The 23,188-nt window shown below is 44.9% G+C and overlaps 1 protein-coding gene across 2 annotated transcripts; it reads right to left on the bottom strand.

Annotated features, from left to right (window-relative positions):
* Window positions 1–1,526: 1,526 nt before the first annotated feature.
* On the bottom strand, window positions 1,527–17,281 carry THBS1 (thrombospondin 1). 2 transcript variants are annotated; one of them, XM_065941699.1, is made up of 22 exons: window positions 17,121–17,281; window positions 16,543–16,638; window positions 15,702–16,261; window positions 14,702–14,777; window positions 14,214–14,413; window positions 13,978–14,100; window positions 12,869–12,962; window positions 11,277–11,453; window positions 10,789–10,965; window positions 10,315–10,488; window positions 9,956–10,083; window positions 9,700–9,852; window positions 9,067–9,285; window positions 8,490–8,597; window positions 7,745–7,904; window positions 7,476–7,594; window positions 5,618–5,852; window positions 5,202–5,429; window positions 4,761–5,032; window positions 4,250–4,347; window positions 4,011–4,150; window positions 1,527–3,622 (listed from the first exon to the last, which is right to left on the bottom strand). In XM_065941699.1, exons 2-22 carry the CDS (start codon window positions 16,607–16,609, stop codon window positions 3,615–3,617), a joined length of 3,516 nt encoding a protein of 1,171 aa, XP_065797771.1. In that variant the 5' UTR covers window positions 16,610–16,638; window positions 17,121–17,281; the 3' UTR covers window positions 1,527–3,614. The 2 variants fall into 2 exon arrangements, with proteins under 2 accessions (XP_065797771.1, XP_065797772.1); XM_065941700.1 differs by having other exon boundaries at window positions 11,277–11,450.
* Between the last annotated feature and the right edge of the window lie 5,907 nt (window positions 17,282–23,188).

The following is a 23,188-nucleotide window of genomic DNA, read 5'->3' as shown; positions in this document are numbered from 1 at the left end:
TGATAAGAAAGAAAGTGTTCTTTAAAAAGCAGTGTTTTTAAGTTTCTCTCTAGACCTGAGTGTTTGCCCCCAGAAAAGGTAGAAAAAAAGTATGAAAGAGCAAGAGCTAACTCATTTCAGGAATAAATTTAGGATCTTAAAATTTGAGGTTTTTCTACTTATGAGTCCTCAAGAAAACTACTGGCACCACCTTTATTGTAAATTCCCATAGGACCTAGAGTTTATTGCCCTTCAGTCCAACTCTGAAACACATGACAATAAACTCCTATAGAAGGAGAGAGCTATCACCCCGATGGCCTAGTTTTAATTTTTAACAAGTCCTTTATTTCAGTGCATCCTGCTTCAAAGGTTGGTCTTGGAGTGCATATGGAGCATGCCTGGTAAGAAAGCTCCAGTTCCCAGTTTCTTCTGTCCCATCCTGACACTATCAGTTACTTTTGTTCTGTTCCTTAAAAGTCAATTAGAATTCTCTCCCAAGACTTCACGTGCGGAGCGGCTCTGAGAATGAATGATGTCATGTTTCAAAGAATATTTCTTTCAAATCAGTTCTCCAAAGTTTATAACCAACAACTTCCAGTTCCTGATTCTTCACCTAGATGCCATAATGTGATTTGGCAATTTATACTCATATATGACTATGCAATTTATACTTACATATGTTTCTAGAATGAGAGAGAAAAGTCAATAAGGGGAAAAAAGATTCTGTCTCACTCAGCCTGTCCTTTTTGTTTAATGGACCTCAAAGTGAGACCTTTAATGTACTCATAAATTTTTTTATTCTAAAATTTTTAAAAATTCTTTTTAAAACTAAAAACTGGCCAGTATTCTACATTCATGGTTACTGCACCTGAAGCTCAGGTTCTGCTTATTGTAAGACTTTGGCCTTCTCTTCACAAAATAAGTGGATATTTTATGTGTGTGTGTGTGTGTGTGTGTGTGTGTGTATTTATTTATTTTAGGATTTATTCCCAATTCTACCTCTCTTAAGTCATCTTTCTGACCAAAGGCATAGTCATTCTCCAAAATGTGGTATCTATAGAATTTGACCCAACTTTTCAAGGACAATTCACCCTTCATTAATGTTTCTAGCTTCTTCACAGCATGCAATTGTTGCTCGCCTAGTGTCCTCATTCATGGGTCAGAAGATGTAGCTGTGAGTATGTGCTTCACTCCTGTTTTCCTTTTTGTTTTCAGGAAAGAACTGGGCTTTGAAAAGGATTCAGTAAATGACATTTAGTGACATTAGTAAAATATAAACCTATATCCTTTTGAGTCCCACATCTTGTGGGAGTGGTCATTTCTCATCACTTGTTTTTAGTATGACAGGCTAATTTGTTTTGTTCTTTTATCCCACAAATCCAGCAAATACGTCATTTAAGCAATTCAGTCTTCTTAAATTGTATAGGAACTGTGAATGTTACTATTACTGTGATTTCTTTTTGTGTGTGCTCTATTGGTTTAAGGATAGAATTTACCCATACCTCATAACATAAGGCCAGAAAACAAACAAACATGGATACAGTAAGTATAAATATAAATTTCCATATGATTTATTGTTGTTCCTTGTACATAAGAAACAGTAATATACAACTTACACTGCTTTAGAATGTAAAATGGATAAAAATGTGTACAAAAAAGCACATTCCTAGAAAAGTAATGGCAAATAGTAAAAACAGGGAGGAGGGTAACAAGCAAAAAACAAATCAACAAAACAAAAAAACGAACAGTTCTTCAATTCAGTGTGCAAACATTTTATAAAAATAGAAATACTAACTCTACAGGCAGTATTTCCTGATAAATTATTTAAATAGCATATCTACACAATCTGAGATATCTATTCCAAAGGCAATGAGAAAATAATTTATAAAAATAAAGCAACGGTATACAAGATGATAGAAAAAAACAACTTTCAGAAAACGTATTTAACATTTCAATGCTATTTCCTTATTGGGAATACTTTTCTGCAAAGAATTTTTATACTATGTACAACATCGATTTTTTTTTTTAGGTACTACAGTAGCTTTAAGTTTGTTAGACACTTAAACTCTTTCTGTTTGATCCCAAAATTCTTTACTCAGTCACACAACAAATGAGGTAATATTTGTATACAAGTTTCACCTTTGTCATTTTTTTCTTTTGGAAAAAGGCAAAAATAATAAATGTAGATACTTTTCATCTCCCTGGAAATAGGCACAAGGGATGGGATAAGACAGTATTAATGGCCTCTTGGCTTTCTTTGCAAACTAAAAACACTTGCAAATGGACAACCAAGTAATCCCACTTGGGGAAAAAAAAGGAAAAAAGAATAATTCCAAATCATTCGGTCTAAGCACAAAGTGAAGAGCAGCTTGCTATGCTGGTTTCCTTGTGCCATTCCTGTGAAAGATTTGCTGATCAATCTCAACTACCTGCTCTCAAACACTTTCCATATGAAACCTAGATTCCAGGTAGAACAGAGTTAATAAATAATCTGTATTTACAATCTTACAGTCATAATGACTTGTAGCAAAGATGATATGGATAGTCCTTACGCTTCTTCCTGTTCCATGAATAGTCTTTCAGACAGATCCCCCAGAATAAGTAAAAAATAAATAGTTTACATTGTAAAGTGTTTGTTTAAAACACCAAAAACTACAGTCCAAAAGAGACAATTGGAAAACTCCATGATATTCAGGAAAAAAGAGAGAAAAGGAATGTCTTAGTTGATAATTTTGTGCCTTTCTAACCATAAAAATACAAGCACGGGCTGCCTGTCCCTTGAGAGGCAGCCTGGTGCTCACTGAGATGGTAGGTTTTCTTATTTTCCTGCTACATCTGCAGAAGCTACATCTGGAACACAACTGACAATTTAAATAGAACCAAGCTGTGGCAGCCAGCACTGCCTTATGTTGGTTTAACTCCGACTCCCTATTCTGGTCACTACAGGTAATGTGTTAAGGGGTGGAAATCTGGGAGGAAGTCCAGAAGCCAGTCTTTTCCTTCCTTCCCCACTCCTATTTAAGTGCCTATTTATGTGGGTTAATCAGCTAACACCGGTCAGCATCATGAAATCCAGCAATAGTCTTTCAATCCCCTGAAAATGATTTAGTACCAAAAATGTAACAGTTCCTCCATATTTTCTTCATACAATCGTCTCTTGGGTATGCATCCTCCCCTTTGGGCTTTGGCCCCCCGCCCCCCCATTCCAGAGGGAGTAGGTCAGGGCTGGTTTTGTCAATTCTAGTGAGTCCTCCCTTCTCTCACATGCCTGAAAACATTTTGGAGTCCACTGCTCAGAGCTGGCCTCACAGTCGCATTCTGCTCTGACAAAAGCAGAGTGGGACAGGCACCTTCCAACCAAAGCATGTGGATGCTTTTGCTTTTGCAAAAGCCAACCAAATTCATTGTTTGTCTCCTTGGAAGATTCTTCGCAGTCAGAGGCTGAATGCAGGGTCTGATTTGGAAAATTGCATTTTCTTGAGGCAAGTCACATGTTCTAGGAGTCCACACTCAGGCAAGCAGAGAGCAAAGGCAGGCAGCAAGGAGCAATCCTGGGGGTTTTCTAAAGCCCATGGTTCCAGAAGGTGCAATACCAGCATTGGTTATGATCAGTCTTTTGATCAACAGTTTGATGATTAGGAATCTGTGAAATAAATATATAAACACATAAATACATAAACTAATTCATTGAGGCACTGTCATCTTAATATCCACTAACACATTAACAACCTTGGCACAGCTCTACTTTTATAATGGCAAAAATATATTTTAAGATTGGCAGTTTATAAAATTACAATTAATGTGTTTGAACACTGTTGCTAGGTGTTTGATATAGCATAACCTTCCAGAACTTATGCTCTGCTTTCTAAGGCTTTCATTATTTCATTTTTATCACTGTGTCTTTAACAGCAAGGTAGAAATAACCCTGTGTCTTACATAGCCTTTAAATCAGCCTCTTGCATGACTGGCATTCTTGATACTGGTCTGAACTAGGGATTCCACCTGTATATTCACTGTCATTTTGCTCCTACCTCTGCATTCATATTTCAGGTCGGAGAAGAACACCATTTCTTGAGAGAAGACGAACAAGCCTAGCCTGCCACCAGCATAGGTTTTGTCATAGATGGGTCCTGAGTCAGCCATGATCTTCTTCCCTTCATACATCACCACTCTGCGGGGAAAAGGAAATCACATTAGTGCCACCCTTACTTTTGATCTTCTCCTCGCGTGTCAGTATGACTTCAGGGACGTTTAATCGGAGCAGTCTTACCTGATGAAACCTGTCTTTGGCCTGTGGCTCAGACGCCATCTGTAGGCAGTGAAATCTTTCCAGCCAATGTGACGAGGGTCATGCCACAGTGTGCGCACCTGGAGGAAACGGAAAAGCAAAGGTTGAAACAGCTTCATTATGAGATTTACGTTAGATTCCATGAAATGGAATGGTACTTGAAATGGCATGAAAGGTACTGAGTTGACCTGAATGAGAGGGCTACAATGTTGGATTTTTTTCCAAGGGCTTTATCATTGGCTATGTAACCGTGAATGTACATATCAGCAAAGAGAAGGGACGCTGACATTTTTGTTTATTTGAAGAGGCTAAAACAAACAGTTTTAGCCTTTTGATCTGAAGTGAGCTACCCTCTCAGACGCTAGGATGGTTTTTACAATGCAGAGCTTAATGCTACAGTTGGTGATGCTGAGAACTTGATGTCTGAGACTCCCTGGTGGGAGGCTTGGCCAAACACAGCATCCCCTCCCCTCTTGCAGGGCGTTGTTCTCACCTGGCCAGGGGTGTTTCCTGTGTGCCACAGCGCATTCCGCAGGTGCTCGCCAGGCCCCGTGGTGGAGTTCACAACCTTCACGGAAAGTCCAGAGTATCCCTGAGCCCTCGTGGGGTTGGTGTCCCAGTAGGATTGAGTGACTTGCTTCCACATCACAACATAGAAGCGGCTGCTGGACTGGTAGCCAAACACAAAGCCGGCATAGTCATCATCCCTCTCAGTGTTGATGAAGAAGGTGCCGCTGAAGTCCACAGCATTAAATTCGTCATAACCTGGAAGAGGAGGCCACACCCAGGTTAAAACCTGCAGCCTTCCCAAGGTTCTCTGTCACGTTCCCAGCCATTTTTAGCACTCATGGGGACACATGCAACTGCCTGTTTTTACATTTGCTTCTTTCCCCCTATACACACTGGCCTTTCGTTTGAAGCACTCTCTACTCACCTACAGCAAGTCCAGGGTCACAGTTGACAGTCTGGACTAGTTCTTTACCCTGATGGCGTACAACCCAGTTAGGGTCGTTCTGGGATGTCCCTTTGGGATCTAGAGGAATCATCTGGAATCGGCGGAAATCAGTCTCACTGATATCAACATTTTCGGGACAGATGTCATCAATATCTGGCACCTCGTCATGGTCAAAATCATCTTTGCAAGCATCACCTCGACCATCACCTAAGGGCAAAAAGGCAAGAGTTCAGTGAAATTCCAAAATATTATTACTGGTGCCAGAAATTCACTGTCTTGTCAAAGTTAACATTTAGTCTCTTCATCCTCAAATGTATTCAGCTTTGTTATTATTTCCTCAATCCAGACAGCCGTGGTTTCAGTTACTTTCTTTAAAAGCGGCTCCAGTGACTCACCATCAGAGTCCTTCTGGTCAGGATTGGGCACCAGCCTGCAGTTGTCCCGGTCATCAGGAATGCCATCATTGTCATCATCATGGTCGCAGGCATCTCCTTTGCCATCCTTGTCATGGTCAGCCTGGTTGGCATTGGGCACGTAGGGACAGTTGTCCAGGTTGTTCTGGTGGCCGTCTTCATCAATATCCTGATTGTTGTCACAGGTGTCTCCAATGCGGTCTGAGTCAGAGTCAAGCTGAAAGAGACAGAGGGTAAATTGGAATGTGAATCACTGATGCTAAAGAAAACTTACGGAGATTCTCCAGTGTCTGATAAGACCAGTGAGGTTTCACATCTAAATTAACAAATCTTACATGTTTTATTCTTGATCCTTGTTTGTATTAGACAGTTTTTAAAGGGATATTTGAGAGTCCTTTTAAAATAGAAAACTTTCTAAATAAAATTAAATAGAAAGCATCATTTCATCACTAAGGATAGAATGCCATATTAACTACTTATATCTTAATGATGAATTGAATGCTCTGGGTACAATTTATGTTCTATTCAAATTTTCAATTAGGAAATTATTGAAACATCAACTTCTACTCCAGGTCATTAAATCATGGCAACATGGCACTGCTTTTCATACATACTGGGTAATCTGAATGGTGGGATAAATCATTTTCTTCTCTTTTAGGTATTTGGTTTTACACATCTAGCCCATAAGGATTGTCCAGTGTTGGCTCAGGTAAAGCCAAAATTCTAATTTTTTTCAAAACCATATTTATCAGAGTACCTTTTTTACATTATTCAGTACATATGGAATGCCTACAGATTATTTGTACACAAATTGCAATTTTGCTTGCCAGTATTTTATGCTCTTTGCCATTAAGATTTTTACATGATTCATTAATTGTTATAGACTTTATTATTATCATCTGAAGAACCAACACCTTATCCAGGGAGGTTAAATGGCATTGAGGTTTAATTTACAGTAAGACTCAAATTCAAAACAGATGACTCAATGCCATTTGATCAAGAATGCTATCCCAAATCATTCATGCTTTCCCCTATTGCCCCAAAGCAATTCATCCTGGTGCTTTTTGTTTTAGAGAAAGTCATAAGAGCAAATATTAGGAGAGTTTCTGGATTTCTCCACAAATTAGCTGTATTTATCATTTCTTGAGTCTTTTAAAAATATTTGCATTTACAAAAAGGTGGTTTCTAAATTTCCAGAATAATGGCTTTTAGGGGGAAAAAAAGGCCTTAATTTTCACACTGAGAAAATAATGATGAACAATTACACCAGAAAAGAAACACCTTCAGACATGGAACTTGTTCTGGCTGTGTCTGCAGCACGCCCCAGCAACGGTACAGAATTATCCGTTTTCAGTGCCAAAACACTTAAAGAATGACAAAGAAACAGGGATTTCTCCAGTTTGGAGAAGTATTTTTAGTTTGATTTTCTTGCAGTCAGATTATATCATGAATCATGAAAATGGCTGTGTGTCTTGCTTAGGGATATTTTCTTCCATCTCTTAGTTTCAAACATGATTAATATTCCTGTACAGTTGTCAGTCACAGATTTCTGCTTTGTATATTATCTTAACAATGGTAGATTCCATTGAGCAAATCATGTGGGCTTCTTATAGAGCATAAGATTGAAGTTACAAGATTGTCATGCCAAAGACCTATGGAACTCAGCAAAGAGCTTAGGTCAGGCAAACGGTTCACATGAAAATGTTGTAATTGGCTATGAGATCACTGATAGCCATGGTAATGAAAGTGTTTGAACTTAAACTCTTCTATTTTCTTTAAAAAGGCTTAGAAAGGGATATTCTAACAGTTTACTGAAAGATTATGAAAGGACTCTACCTACCTGGTCTGGATTGTGTTCCAGGGGGCAGTTGTCACACTGATCACCAACCCCATCCATGTCAGTGTCTTTCTGGTCCACATTGTAGACATACTGGCAGTTATCCCGTTCATTGAGGATACCTGCAGAGAACACGGGACAGGTAAGAGCTGGAATCTTCAGTCTCAGCTGTTTCAACCAGACTGCACACTAACAGCCATCGCTGTCCAAGGCTGAGAGCTGAACGCCGTCACAGCTGCCTACGGGCTGGCTGAAATCAGGGAGCGCCTTACCGTCCCCATCAATGTCAGCTGCGCAGGCGTCTCCTTCCCCATTGTTATCTGTGTCAGCCTGGTCTGGGTTGTGGTTGTAAGGGCAGTTGTCACAGCGGTCTCCCACGTCATCTCTGTCATAGTCGTACTGAGCTGGGTTGTAATGGAATGGACAGTTGTCCTGCCAAGAGAAGAAGCAGAACATTGTACAACTTGATCCATGAAACTAGCCTCAAATCACATGCATAATATATATAAAATATATATATGTGAAAAAAATATATATATATATATATAATATATATATATGTGAAAATCTGCAACAAGCATTTTCTACTTCATGGATATACTAATTCCCCTGTAAAATGATCACTGCAAAAGTTAAAAGCCAGGATATAATGAATTAAAAATGAATTTCTGTTGGTTATAAGTCAGTGAGATGTAAATGGAAACTCAACATCTCCACTCTCAGTGCATGCAGAGAAAACCTTACTGTGACCTAGAGAAGACATTTGAAACCAATATGGGGAGCAAAGTGTCATTTGTTCACACATTGTAACTTTTTGTTCCAACTAGGGGAAGGGCAGGCTGTGATGAAAAACAAAACCCTGGTTTAAAAATTCTCTTGGCAACATCTCTATCTGAAAACTAAAGAATCACAATGAATAATTTCTGATGACTAGATATCAGTAATTTTGTTGAATCTTAAGGGTTATAGGCTGTTGCTGAACACAAAAGCTGAAAGAGGAATGGAAAATAATTTTACCCTGTCATCTGGAATCTTGTCATTGTCATCGTCATCATCACAGGCATCGCCGATTCCATCCTTGTCATAGTCTTCCTGCCCTGAGTTGGGAAGGTTGGGGCAATTATCCTGGAAAGAGAAGACACACTGCAGCTGCAGTTTGCAAGCCTTTTGCTCAGCTCATGCACTAGAGCATGCACCGAGACACTGCAGACAGAACTGAATGCTGCTCTGTGACAGCAAGTATTTTCAATGGAAAGACAAAAAAGTTTGCTTGGAAGATACACACACACACACACATAAATACTTTGTATAAATGCTCTAAGCTTTATATATACTGGGAACATGGGTCATGCTCTGCTGGCATTTGGTAGAGAAGTGAACTTTTTTTGGACAACATAATCGACTGTGGAACACAACTGCCCTAAGGGCCTGCCCCATACATGTTCTTGGCACCAAGTGATTTAATAAGAATTAGTGTTCCTCTGCCTTTGGATGATTTAATCTTTCAGTTCCATTCCCAAAGTTTAAGCATTTAAAATTCCTCAGCTCATTCCCTTGATAAGGGTTTTCTGGAGGCGGGTGAGGGCAGGGCTACCTTTTTGCAGTGGTAAGTTGCATTGGCCACGCACACCAGGTCCTCGTTGGGCCAGCCATCCAGGTCCGTGTCCTCCCCACAGATGATGCCATTGCCGGCGTAGCCAGGCTTGCACTCGCAGCGGTACATGGGGTCGCTGTAGTGGCCCAGGTAGTTGCACTTGGCGTTCTTGTTGCAATCGTGTGTCCCGTCTGTGCAGGGGTTTCGGGGCTTGCATACCTGAGGGTACAACATTCTGATGTTAAGGCAAAGCCTTGGAGGATCCCCAGCTCCCCATTGCCTCTGGACAGAGATCCACGGGAAGAGTGCGAGTCCTCCCCATTCTCCCCTGGGAATGTCGATGCCAGGTTATAGGCTGACATGGCTTTATGTGTGTTTTCCTTGAACTTGCACATCACCCTGGCACTTACAAGTCCATCCGCTCACAACTTACTCCAGCATGGTCAAATGTGATGGACCAATTTTCTCTGCTGGATGAACAATTCATTTTCTAGTACTGTTTCTAAAAGCTAGATTGACGCTCACCCCGTTCCCCATTTTCCTTGAAGGGTGTGAGATGACATTCCCCCCTTTCGTGGCTAGCTCAGCCAGACACCCTCCCTCACTCCCATCTACTAGTCCCCTCTGCTCTACCTGTTTGTTGGCGGTGGCGTGTTCCACGCCCTGGCCGAAGGGCTGCGAGCCAGTGAAGCGTGGTGGGCAGGGCAGGCAGTTGTAGCCAGGGTCTGTGTTCTCACATCTGTGCTCTCCATTGTGGTTGAAGCAGGCATCAGGGACTTCTTTGCACTGTGGAAGAAACAGGTTTGTTCATGTTTAGAGAACACTGTCACAAGAAATGACCAAGGCAGATGAGGTGCTTTCCTAGGTCTGGTAGCTCCCAGCTCCTCACCTCATCAACATCTTTGCACGCGACGCCGTCTCCACTGTAGCCCGGGGGACAGGCACCACACTTCCAGCTGCCATCAGGGTAGCTGGTACACTGGACACCAGCAAAGCAGGGATTGGACAGGCATCCATCTGAGATAAGAGTGACAGGCAAACGTGGGTCTCAGCTGCTGTTACTGCCACTCTGGTCATTTCAATGGGGGTGTGATACTGTAGGGTCTGTGTAACTGCTGACTTTTGAGATTATGCTGTCCATCTGGCATTTTAATCAAACCACTCAGGGCCATCCAAACTGAACCCCCATGAATGCTGACCATGCCATTAAGTGGTTTTGTCCTGGGCTGCCTGGGCTGCGTGGCTTACCAATGGGACAGTCCTGCTTGTTGCAGATCTGGTTTTCTGTCACATCACCAATGCAGTCCTTGCCTCCAAACTGGGGTGTGGGGTTGTTGCAGAGCCGGCTACGTTTCTGTACCCCTCCTCCACAGGTGACAGAACAGATGTCCCATGGTGACCAGGGTCCCCAGCCTCCATTGACTGTAAGAAAATGAACCACAGGCCAAAGCTAAGACCAATTTTCAAACATCTCACCTTCACAGGAGACTCTCCTGAGTGTGTTCAAGAAACCTCCATGACCCTGACACATGGTAAGGATGTCTGGGAAAAGAGTGTCTGAAAATGGTTCTATTTGTCGTTAGAAGAAGCTGCTGTGCCCAGCAGGACTGTGCCTCTGTTTATTTCTCTAGGAAGCAGCCTTCCCCGATCCGTGACCCACGGATGCCAGGCAGCCAGTGGGGTGGAGCTGCCAGCATCATGCCGGATGATGCATGCACTTACTGGGGCAGGCGTCTTTCTGGCAGGCTTTGGTCTCCCGGGCTTTGCCCTCACATGGCTTCCCATTCATCTGGGGGCTGGGGGAGTTGCAGAGCCGGATCCTTGTGATCACACCGTCTCCACATGTTACAGAACAAGATGACCAGGGGGACCAGTGGCTCCAACCGCCATCCTGTTTAACTAAAGGACAAACCTGATGGTTATATGGTACTTCCCACAAGCCAAGCTCTACGTTAACACTTTAAATGCATCCTCTAAACCAAACCTTCAAACTCACCAAACTAAAAATCTTTAAACTATTTTTACCCCCAATTTATACATAAGGAAGAGCCTCAGAGAGGGTAAGCTGTGCTCAAGGGTGCACAGATAAGGCAGAGAACTGAGATTAGATCAGAGCCTAGAACCTGTGACCTCAACCTCTGTGCTCTGGAGTTGCTGTTGGTGACAAAGACAAGTCAGGTCTCCACATCCCCAAGTGGCCAAACACTTACATCTCTTGTCACACTCCTGGATGTGGCAGGTCCGTGTCTGCACAGAGGAGCCCTCGCATCTGTTGTTGAGGCTGTCGCAGGAGCGGCCACGCTGCTGGATTCCATTGCCACAGGTCACAGAGCAAGAAGTCCACTCAGACCACGGGGACCAGCCATCGTCTGCAGAGTCGCTGGCTGCTGAGCAAATGCGTGCATTTAGTATGTTATCATGAAAACAAGCTACTCTTTGGGCTGCTCTGCTCAGGACTTTCTTCCCATGCCAGAGAGTGAAAAGCAATATATTTGTTAGGCCAATGGCCAAGTGGTCATTCTGTGCACAGCTTTGGGGTAATTGCATGCTTTGCCTGGGTCGGTACAGCTGAACCTTTTCCCCACATATGTTTCTAGTCATCCTCGCCTCCTTCCTCCAGTCTGGATTTCAAATGAGTTTCCCTTTTATGACTTAAGATGTCTTGGTAGGCATTTCCAGCCCCAGGCTTTCAAGAATACTTGGGTTTTAGGCAACTTATAGGAGTCACTTCTGACTTTCAGGAGAGCCAGAGACCCACGTGTTTGGCAGATGAATCTGAAGGCAGCGGAGCCGCTGTTGGCTCTGGCCCTGGATCAGTCATGAGGTCAGTGAGCGGGTTGCTCCTCTCACCCTAGCATTTGGGGCCTTTTCTGCACATATTTTCATAAGAGGGAAGTGTGTTTGTTTACCATCTGCCCAGGCGCCATGACTACAATCACGTCCTGTATCCGACAGGAGACAGAGAACTTGTTTTCTCTTGCCATCAGTTGGAAGTTTTCCTAGTAATCCCTGACTCAAAATTCAGCACTCTGCTGGCCCCTAGCTAGCCTTGTTCCCTTTAACCCACATCTGAAGTGAATGCTGAACAGAAAGCAATGTATAAATGATTATGACAGTTACAATGTCACTGACATCTCTGAAGGGAACTGGTTCTTCTGAGCTATGATCCGTGTGCGTAGGAAACGGGGAGTGTGGGGGGTGTGGACGTGAAGGGTGAGTGCTACTTTCCTGTTTTATGCATCTTAGTTGTGATAAATCCTTTCTATGACTTGTACTTACTACAGTGTCTCAGCAAAGTGATTAATTATACTGGCAGGAAAACCCAGGGACTGGGTACCATGAAACAATACAATTTCTTATGGAGCCCTGAGACTCAAACTACTATTTTTTCTTAGGTCTCCTATGCCTGTAGATAAAATGGGTAGAACTTTCAGGCCCAGTTAAGTCCATCAATTTCTCCGGTGAGCAGATTTTTCCTGACTCTAGGCCATACGGTCAGATTCTAAATCCAGTCAACTTAAAGCTATTGCTGCTACCAATTCATCTCTTCTTTTCTCAAAGCACAGAATCATATTCAATAAACTATACTAAGGTTATTGTCTACACCATAATCCAGGGCGGGTGATTAAGTTTAGTCATAATGGCATTTTTTTGGCTCTATATAGCAGACAAGCCATCAGTTAGCCAGATGCTGCCCCAAGAAACTGAATGAAAACATGTGACAGAGATGGGACGGGTATTCCAGCATTATGTTCAGTTGATCCGGTCACTGAAGCATGGTTATACAATTTTAGGGACTTACGCCAGCACCGTGGGCAGCATTCTCCATCAGGAACTGTGGCGTTGGAGCAGGGCATGATGGGACAGGACACTTTTTTGCAGATGGTAACCGAGTTCTGCAGAGCAACAGTGAAGGAGAAATGAGTACTAAGCATATTGCAAGCAGAAGCTTACATACGGAAACGTTTCAGTTACAAGCGGAAATGTCGTCTGGGCTATAAATGCTCTGGTGGAATGATTTTAATAAAAGATCTGCCTGTCTTTTTGGCAGCCACCAGTACTGTAGACACAGTTCTAGTGCTGGCTACTTGTTACTTCAACCCTCTAGAATTCTTCTCAATTGCCGCTTAGTCACTTCTTCATGCACAGAACAGCATGAATTTATGCAATTGGAACCACCTAATATCATGAGTCAGATCTGTTACTCTGTGTCTAAAATCAAACTCCTGAAACTCAGGACTTTAAAATTTTTAAATTACATCTTTATGGGGAAAAGAAGATCAATGAGCATCTTACTTTCTCATATATAAATATGGCCTTATATAATATTGGATAAGAATGGGAATTTAGTAAAGGTGGCTCCCAAATCCGGCAATCCATGATTTGTATTTAAGCTTGACTTTGCTCAATGAGCCAGGTAACACCCCCCAAACCCCTCTGCCCCTGATGTTGGGTAGGGGGTGAGCCAGAAGGATACATATGCTGTATGCAGTACCATCTGAGGTAAGTGGATAGTTCTAACAATGTTGGGCTAAGTGATCTGAACAGCAATCAGTACTGTATTAAAGAATCTCCATGTCATAGCTGAATATGAATCAGGTTGGGGGGAGAAAGTTCCAACTCGGTTTTACTTACCTGATATTCAACACTTAGCTCTTGAACTAAAGCAGGTAAGTTACTGAGATATTTAAATAGATATATTCTTTTAGATATCATCCTTAGCCTGGGGTATAATTAAGACTTTGAAAACCTCTGAGTATTTAAATGATTTTTATAGATGTCATAACTGCATCTTAAGAGAAAGACACCACTTGGGTATCCAGCCACGGAACATGGAAAGAGCCTCCGCAGCCACCTGGATCTTTCTTCAGAGAGTGCTGTCAATCCGTGCTTGTCTGCCGAGAGCCTCACCTGGCAGCGACACTCGGTGCAGCTGTCCACTGTCCACTCGTCACCCGTCCTGTACTGGACCCCATTGTGGTAGCAGAGTGGTGGCCTCCTCAGCTCATTGGCCAGCTCTTTGTTCTCTTCGGTCTAAAAGCAGGAGAAAGGTTATTAGCATCCAGCCTCACTTTCCGTGCCTCAGCATCATCGGGGACACACATGCAGGGGCTCCTGCTAACAGGCGGGGGGCGGAGGCCACTGACCACTTTGCGGATACTGTCCTGCAGCGTGGTCACGATGGTGCGCAGACCCCTGAGCTCCAGGACCATGCTGGACAGCTCGTCACATGAGATGCCACAGATGGCTTGCAGGTCCTTTGTCTTGTGGCCAATGTAGTCGGTGCGGATGGCAGGGCTGGACCCATTCACCACGTTGTTGTCGAGGGTGAGAAAGACGCTGGTAGCTGCCAAGGATCAAAGGCATGCAGTGAGGAAAGTAGGAGAATATCTTCAAGTAAATGCTCCCACCAGCCAACCCCTAGGCATCCTAACTCTAAAAGACATTTCATTTTGGGTGAGGGATGCAAAAGGAGGGGACCATTGAGTGTGGAAAACTGAGGTCACCTTTATATAAAGGTTACTATGTTACCTGGGGTAATTTATGCACAATCACCATTGCTTAAGTTTCTCAGCTTATTTTGGGTGGAATGCCCTCACTTTCCCATATGCCCTGAAAACAGAGGGATGCTTACAGCTGGAGCAGCCTTTGTTCCTGAGGATGTCTTCTGGTGTGGTTCCAAAGACGAACCTTACATTCTGCAGCACCCCCTGTGAGCAGAGGATACACATTGTTTGTAGAGTGTTGGTGGGGGCCGGGGGGGTCACTGGGAGGGGGGACTATTTATGCCAGAAGGAGCACACAACAGATGTTCTAAAATTTGAAAAGAACTCCCTTTCAGGATCACCGTGTCAAAATAACACACCAAATAACTGTTGGTGAATTGCCAAATTCACGGGAATTGCAAAATAACTTCAAAACTCTTAATTGTATCTTCTGCCAAGTCTGCAGTCTTTTACAAAGAATTCAGTTATCGGCCTACTTGGGGATACAGGAAATGTAATCTGATATTGAGACCGGAGGATACAATGACACTTTCCAGTGTCAAACAGTTAAATGTGGGAGTTTCAAAGCCACAGACCCAAAGATCTAGAGGTTTAAGCAAGGAAGACACTGCAGCAGCAAATAGCCACTATTTTAATCTTTTCTTTGGGATCAGTTACATCCCCATGAGGAAGCAAATAGCAAAGTGGTATTTATCCTGCTCATAAAAAGTATCCACTTCAAGCAATATTATAATTGGTGCAATGCATTTGAAAGTTTTTTCTTGAGAAGAGCATAAAGAGTAAGGTTTGAATGGGCAGTTACAGGAAAACCATTGTTTCCTTTAGAGGTTTTCAATGTCTGATCCCTAGAACACTAGCACCAACTTAACCTTGGAACCGGTTACAAATGTAAATTATCAGGCCCCATCCCAGACCTATTGAATCCAAAACTCCAGGGGTGGAATGCAGCAGTATCCATTTTAGTAAGCTCTCCAGGTGATTCTGATGCTCCCTACTGTGTGAGAACCACTGCTTTAGTGCACAGGCAATACTTCCTATACTGGAACCCCTGCCTCTCTTGTTATCACTCTGCTGATCATAAGCTGCCTAGTAGTCAACCCCATGGATCAGGAATCAAAGCGGACTCACCTGGAAATTGTCATTGACACCTCCTTTGGCAATGCGGAGTCTGGCGATGTTGGCCAGGTCCCTGGTGAAGATGCTCTGGATGGGGACATCCAGCTCCGCATTCTCCATCTTCTCACAGTCGATGTATAGCTGGGCCCTGTCCTCCTGCACAAACAGGGTGATGCTCTTCCACTGGCCAGTCGCCAGGAGTGCTTCTTCCACCGACACCACGTGCTGCTTTCCCTGCACGGTCAGGCTCAGGTCCAGGGTGCCCGCCTTGCCATTGGAGACCACGCTGAAGAGCTGGCCGGAGTGGTCTTTCCGCTCCACGGCCAGCAGGGTGCCCCGGGTCTTCTTCATTTGCCTCAGGGAGGCCAGGAGGAGGAAACCTTTCTCCGCCCGCACAGCATCCACTAGGTCTTGGAACTTCTTGTCAGGCACAGGGGGGATCAGGTTGGCATCCTCGATGCGGAAAGCTGGGCTAGAAGGGTCAGGACCCTTCACCAGTCGGCGCCCAGAGCCCTTGCGGGCAGCTCCGGTGAGTTCAAAGATGTCAAACACACTGTTGTCTCCCCCAGACTCTGTTAGACAAGAGCAGGACACAGGGTGAGCCCTCTGGGTGGAGTGTGGGGTGGAGGCTCAGCTCTGGGGGGCGGGGGTGAGGCAGAGGGCTGGAATGAAAACCCTTGACAGCCACTGGAAGAGCTAAGTAAACGCCCCAGTCAGAGGGAGCCGGCATCCTGAGGTCCGGTCAGGGCTCAGGGGAGAAGCAGCTGAGAGGAGTGCACAGGGAGGGACCGCACCTGGGGTAACCCGACCTCCTCCTCGTCCCTCCCCCACGCGAGGTATTACGCAGACTCACCTGGAATGCGGTTGGAGCCGCAGACGTGCGACAGCAGCAGGACAGCGAGTCCCCAGGCCAGCCCCATGGCGGAGCTATCTGCGCCCAGCGAGGAGCCTGCAGCACGGAGCGCAGAGCCCAGGGTCAGAGGCTGCCAAGCAGGGAGTGTGGGCATAACCTGGCTGCCCTTGGGGCTGGGGCCCTGGGGATCCCCCTTGGGGCCCTCGTTTGCTGGAAGGAAGGGCAACCGTATTTACTTTGGAGAGAGCATCAGGAAGAAAGTAAGAGTTGAGGGGAGATTACCGCTTTAAAGAGGTGGTGGGGGCAAGACCAGCCACTGGGGAGGGGCTTGAGAAGTTAAGAGTAAACACTGAACCAGGAGATGTAGTTCAGGGGCGCAGGGAGGCACAGTCCTTTTCTAGAGGACTGATAGGACTTGGGGAAAAGAAGACACTCTTGGGGTGTCCTGGTGGGTTACTCTGTGAACCCCAAGGCTGGAGAGGATGGCTCTGGAGCCCCAGAGGCTGGGAGCGACGGCACGGGGAAGGCAGAAAGTATTGAGATCCGGGGTCCCGCGGCGGCCGCCCGGGACTCCTTACCTGTGCGGACGCGGATGCAGCGGACCGGGCCGGCGACAAAGGCGCAGCAACGGGATGGAGCGCTGGAGAGGCGCGGGGTGGAGGCCGTGGATTCGGAGGCTGCGGCTGGGAGAGCTCGCCAGGGTGGGCTCTCAGCGGCCGGCCCGAGTGCAGTGGCTGGCGAAGCGAGGAGCCGCGCGCTTTTAAAGGGGCGCTCACATTCCTGGGGTTTCCTCTGGCCAATGGGAGGCCGCGGGGCAGGAAGCGGGAGGGGGGCCAGTCTGGGTTCCTCTCTCCGCCCCCCGCTGCCTGGCGCACAACTTTCCAGCTAGAAGGTGAAGGGGGGCGGCGGGGGTCGGGGCCTAGGAGCACTGGAACTTCTCAGAAAAATAGGTGCCCGCCCACGCGGCCTTGGCGCTCACGGGCTCAGCACTCTGGCTCTGGCGCCGAGCGGCCCCAAGCCCTGTGCGCGCATCCCGAGCCGACGGGGCCCTAGCCACGCGAACCAAGACCCTTAGAGAGGCTTTCAGGCAAACTCCCCTTGAAAGCCTGCGCGACGGCTGAAGGGTGGACACTTGGGGAGAGAACCCGTTTGTACAGAAAAAATTAAGCCCAACGGGGTAAATGGGACCAAGAGGGAATCAGTAGATGAAGGAGTTCCCTCTTGGATACTTGTTGACCCTCGTCCATCCAGTTCAGGTGGGGTGGGGACCACGGGACCCGCTTAGCGCCGCGCCCCTTCCCTCGCCCCACGCCTGCCCTCCGCCTGCCCCCCGATGGACGTGAGTGGGTGTCGCACTGGCCAGCATGCGGGTACCCGGCTCGGCTTCCCTCGCGCGTCGGGGCAGCCTTTCCGCAGGGGCTTGCCGCCCGAGTCCCCGCGAAAGTGCCATCTCCCAATTGCTGCGGCGCTTCCACGGCTGGCCGCTTGGGGGCGATGTGCGAATTCTGATCAAGGGGACGCGAGCGGACAGCTTCTTTCTAGTCAGGAATGTTAAGGAAACTTATTCTTACCCACTTTCCTAAAGCCAAATTGGAAATTGTGTCTTGAAAAACAGTTTTTTGTGCCCACTCGTGCTGCTTAACGTGACTCCTGGTTGGAGGGTTTGCAGCACCATCTGGCTCCAGGGTCTTGAACTATTTACAGAATAGACTCATGGAGTAATAAATTACCTTCTTCTATCATTTTATTTCCCACTCCCCCCCCCCCCCGCCCCGCTCCTTGAACGTTCTTTTCATTTTTAGGCTCCCGAAACTGAGGTGTGGGTTACATTTCTGTGGGTGCACCAACTGCCATGAGTGCTGCCGCTTGCTTAATGCTTCTGTCATTGGAAGTCTGGTGTCCAAGCCACCGTCCGTCCCAAGCCAGCATGACTCCAGCTGCCTGGAATTCCATTCATCTCTTCGGCTGGGACGTCAGCAGCCACACTTCCCCTGCTGTGATCCCAGAATATCAGGCTGGCCCTGGGACCCAGGGCGCAGGTAGTAACTTCACCAAATAAGGATCTCAGCCACCGGCCAGGGGAAGCCCTAGGGTTCACTTCCCTCCGTAGCATTCACACCTGGCCAGATTCCCAACACCCACACGAGTGTAAACATTCATCTGACTGGCAATTTCACTTTTCTTGTGTGGGAGTGTTGTGTGACAAGGGACATGTGGGTGACAGAGTGTTTTCTAGTTACTCAGTACACAGCAAACACCTCTAGAAGATGACAAGTATGTTCCTAGGTTTGTTGCTTAAGTAGTTACTAAACCTGACAGATAGATTTCACATGCTTGGAGACAGAAATAAAAGCCTCTATTGGATGATTAGTCAAATCAGATTCCTGTCGTGAAAGTCATAGGTAATGATTCATCAAACAGATCTGACAATTCCAGAGTCAGCAGCCATACAGGCCCCTCCCCTTCCTTCTTCCTAGCATCCTGTTAGCTCCTTGAAAGGTGACTTTTCTTTCTTTCTTTTTTTTTTTTTTCACTTGCTACTGATAATACCAGGTACTTAGGAACAGTTTTCAGAAGATGACCTGATGGTCCCCTGCTCCTCTGGCCTACTTGTTAATTTTATATAGATGAATGGAGGGTTTGGGGGTCAACAAGAGGCTCACAAAAGCAGGATACATTGCCACTTTTAGATCATCTCCTCCTGTAGGCTTAGCTGTAAGGACAGAGCAGAAACTTACTGGGATGACCCTTCAGGCTAGCCACTTCCAGGACTGAAGGACTGTAGGCATTCCTCTGAACTTTTCTTGGAACTTGGCTTCTTCCAACAAAAGAAGAAATCTACAATCTGTTATATACCCTGCAAATAGGAAGGTGATTTATATGGTAGCAGGGAAGAGCTTTCATGTCAGAGAAAGCTCACGGAGGCACTCCAACACAGAGGCCTTGCCCAAACTGTGGTACTCCAGTTTTTCTGGTGGAAAGGAAGGATCCAGGGGAAAGGGCGGCTGGGTCACTGATTGGAGTGCACCCACATTCCTGCTGGTCAACGTGTGCTGAAAATATTCCTCAGAAACCTAAATACTTCTTGGAGAAGCAGGATGGGAAAAGGGGAAAGAAAAACTATACCTTTACTATGGGTGATATTTCCCTCTTGTGTGTGTGTATCCTTGACCTGCAAGTTCTGGGATTTCAGGCCAATAATCTGACATGGACTCAAGGGATGGGCCTTCCAGGGACAGGATCTGGTTCTTGCTTTGCTAAGTTGTCATCATTGAGGATTACATATTTAAAATAAAGTTGTTAAGTATATGACATCTATAGGATTTTATTTTTCTAAGTTTCCTCTAATTGGATATGGAATTGATCTAAAATCATTGTCCGTGAATAGGAGGAACAGGACTGTCAGTAATAGCTACCTTGAAAACTGCATGTCATTAAAAAGAGCAGGATAATTGAGGAAAAAATTGCTTATCTAGCAAAGAGAAGCAAGGTGTGCTGTATTTTGTGTAGGAATTTTTAAAAAGTGCTAGAAATGTTCAGCATTTTTATTAGTAATTTCCTAGAAGTGAACAGCAGCCAACTCTTGTATTCTAGAATGGGCCAAAATCCTAGCATCTCTAAAATGAAGACATCAGATATTCATTCCCTCTGTATATTTTCCCTAGATCGTGGTTCAGAGTTGCTTTAGTTCAGCCACCTGGATGGTCAGAGCCAGAGGGAAGTTACCAACAGGTGTTTATTATCTTTCAATCAAACATCAACTCAGGCTTCCCTCTCCTTCAGGAGATGTTCTCCTGCAACTTTAAATTAACTTGTTTCTTCTTTGGAAACATGCGTTCTTCTTACCACACTACTCATCTCCCTCCATTCTTTAGTTTTTCAAAATAGATTTTATTTTCAAATGTGTAAGGACTAGAATGTAAGTATCCAAAGGTTTGGGCTTGGAAAGAGCTCCAATATTTGAATTTCCAAATCCCTTTATACTCAGCTTATGGCCCAGAAAGACTGGAAACTCACCAGCTCCCAGACCAGTTCCAGCATTTCCTGCAGTTATGCCCGAGCTCCTGGGGTAGAAGAGGTGATAGACCCCCCAAAACAATGTACCCCTCCCCCACAGAATTGAAGCAATACTCTTGGGGAATTGATCTCAGTGGGAAGAGGTAGGACTATCGCTTTAATGCCTCTGTCTTCCTCTTCCCGGCCAAGTTCTGGCCAATGAGAGTTTTGCTGAAGGCTTCTGGGAACACATTCTTACTTGGAACAAAGAGCCATGTGAAGTCAGGTTTTCTCCATCTCCATTTGAGTGTGAATGCTGGCAAGCCATGTTGGGTGCTACTAGGGGAAGCAGACTTAATATGAGACCAATGCTGGAGAAGGAGGAGCAGAGAGATGAACAGAACTGTAAGTCAGAGCACATTTTTGAGCTGCCAACCTTAAAGGCCATGATACCTCCAGATTTCTCTGGATACGTGCTTATTGCGTGACTCAGTCATGTCCAACTCTTTGCAACCCCATGGACTGTAGCCAGCCAGGCTCCTTTGTCCATGGAGTTCTCCTGGCAAGAATATTGGAGTGGGTTGCTGTGCCCTTCTCCAGGGGATCTTTCTGACCCAGGGATTGAACCCCAGTCTACTGCATTGCAGGCAGATGCTTTACTGTCAGAGCTACTAGGGAAGTTTATTAGTTAGGCCAAGTTGTTGTCTTTCTGTTACTTAGAGCCACAAATATTGTAACTCATGATGCTTTTAAATTCCCTCTGCTTAGGTTGTCTTTTCACACACTTTGCTTTAACCTTTCTGAATTTTTTAGGGTGAGAGAAATAAGAGCAGGTCATAGGATAAAAAAGTTTTCAAAGACTCTTCACGTATATTATTAAGGTGCTTTCCAGAAAAGCTGCACTGTTCTCTCTCTCCCTGTCCTTTTGCCAGCAGGCTCTGCTAGCCCGAAACATGACTCACGGCTGGCTGCAGAGACAGAGCTTGACTTCTGATGTTACTGTGTCTTTGCATCCCTTCTTTGGGGAACTGGGAGGTATAGTCCAGTGTGTTCAGGAAAGAGTATCCAGAATAAGCTTATCGGAGTGAAGGAGTTGGGAAATTGATCTGTTGGGAAATTGCGGATATGGGGCAAGAGGATGGACAAAGGAAATGATGAGATTTTGACCTGAGCCTAGGGGTGCAGGGCTGGCCAGGGTGGATGATGGAAAGCCCTGCATTTGAGACCAGTCTCTCTGACTCCCCTTTCATACTCTTCTCTCTATTCAACTTTTTTTCCAGCTTCCTTGGGGTGTAATTGACCAATAAACTTGTAAAATACTTAAAGCATACAATGTGATGATATGATACATTGTGAAAGTATTCCGTCCATTAGGTTAATTAACACGTCTGTCACCTCACATAGCTATTTCTTGTGTGTGTGAGAGAGAACATTTAATTCTACTCTTAGCAGATTTCAATGATACAATATGGTGTTATCAACTATAGTCACCATGTTATCCACTAGATCCTCAAACTATTCTCTATTCATTTTTTTATGTTTTATCATCTTGGGGCATCAATAAGGATGGGCTGGTTTGAGTTTCATTGTAGACACTTTTTTTTTTTTTCATAGTTTGTTACCCTGCAAGAAGACCACACATTCATAGGCACTTACTAATAGGGAAGGGAGCTGGGAAACCATAGTCATCCTTGGGACTTGATTTAATGAGTACAAAGCATACCTCCTGCATCCCAGTTTCTTCTCTTTCCACCAGGACTTCAAGTTCCTCCAAAATAAAACCTTGGAACTTTTTTAAGCCAGAAAGAGCTTTCTAGTCCAACTTCTCTGTTAATAGATGAAGAGGTTGTTTCAAGGAGGTGAAGTGACTTTTGAGCGTGTTGACTGGGGGGAAGTCCAGAAAACAAATCAAGTGCTCATACCTCCAGCTTAAAGTCTTGACCTTCATAGGGTTTCACTCTTTGAAATTCATTTCATATGATTTCAAAAATGTTTTAGTAGTAAATCAGCAGAAATGCTTCCCAATTTGCCAGTTAACAGCAAGGTATGTGCCCACAATTGGGAGAGGTGGGAGGCTAAAGAGGGCTAGGCAAGAGAGAGGAAGGAAAGACAGCAGAAGAGGCTGATGTTAGTTTGTTAACCAAAGGCCCGCCTGCACTACATATTCCCTTCTCTTCCCTTCAAATGGAGTCCCAATCCTCCTGGACCCCACTCTCAAGTTAACTGAAATATTTACCGCTGCTCCCAGGAAGAGTGTTACACTTTGGCTTGAAGTCAGGATTGCCAATTGCTTTAGAAACAGAACGTGGCTTGAAGTCAGGATTGCCAATTGCTTTAGAAAGAGAACGCATGTTTAGAAACATGATATCACTTCAGATTTACCCAGCCTAGGACACGATGAAGAATCACTTTTATTCTCAAGCAAGTTTTATGGAAGCTGAGGCATCTGGTCTTCCGGGGTTTCTAGGAATTGTGAAATAATCCTTCTGTCCAATACCAACCTAATCTTTTATAGGGTGAGATGTTTAGTCCTTCTGATCACAAATGAAAGGCCCAGGGAGTACCTTGGTTGTGTATTAGAGCCACAGGGATGGTTAAAGATTAAAAAAAAACAAATAGGCAAGTTAGCTTGCAGAAGAGTAGAATATGC

Source organism: Muntiacus reevesi, chromosome 7 (genome assembly GCF_963930625.1).
Source record: "Muntiacus reevesi chromosome 7, mMunRee1.1, whole genome shotgun sequence".
In the NCBI taxonomy this organism is placed as follows: Eukaryota; Metazoa; Chordata; class Mammalia; order Artiodactyla; family Cervidae; genus Muntiacus; species Muntiacus reevesi.
This window is presented reverse-complemented; position numbering and strand designations above follow the sequence as displayed.

Excerpts from the sequence above, each read along its gene's own strand:
- THBS1 (XM_065941699.1), bottom strand. The coding sequence starts at position 16,609 with ATGGGGCTGGCCTGGGGACTCGCTGTCCTGCTGCTGTCGCACGTCTGC. Across the intron at positions 12,963-13,977 it reads GCACCGAGTGTCGCTGCCAG|AACTCGGTTACCATCTGCAA; the intron begins GTGAGGCTCTCG and ends GTTGCTCTGCAG. Across the intron at positions 7,905-8,489 it reads ACAAGATTCCAGATGACAGG|GACAACTGTCCATTCCATTA; the intron begins GTAAAATTATTT and ends TTCTCTTGGCAG.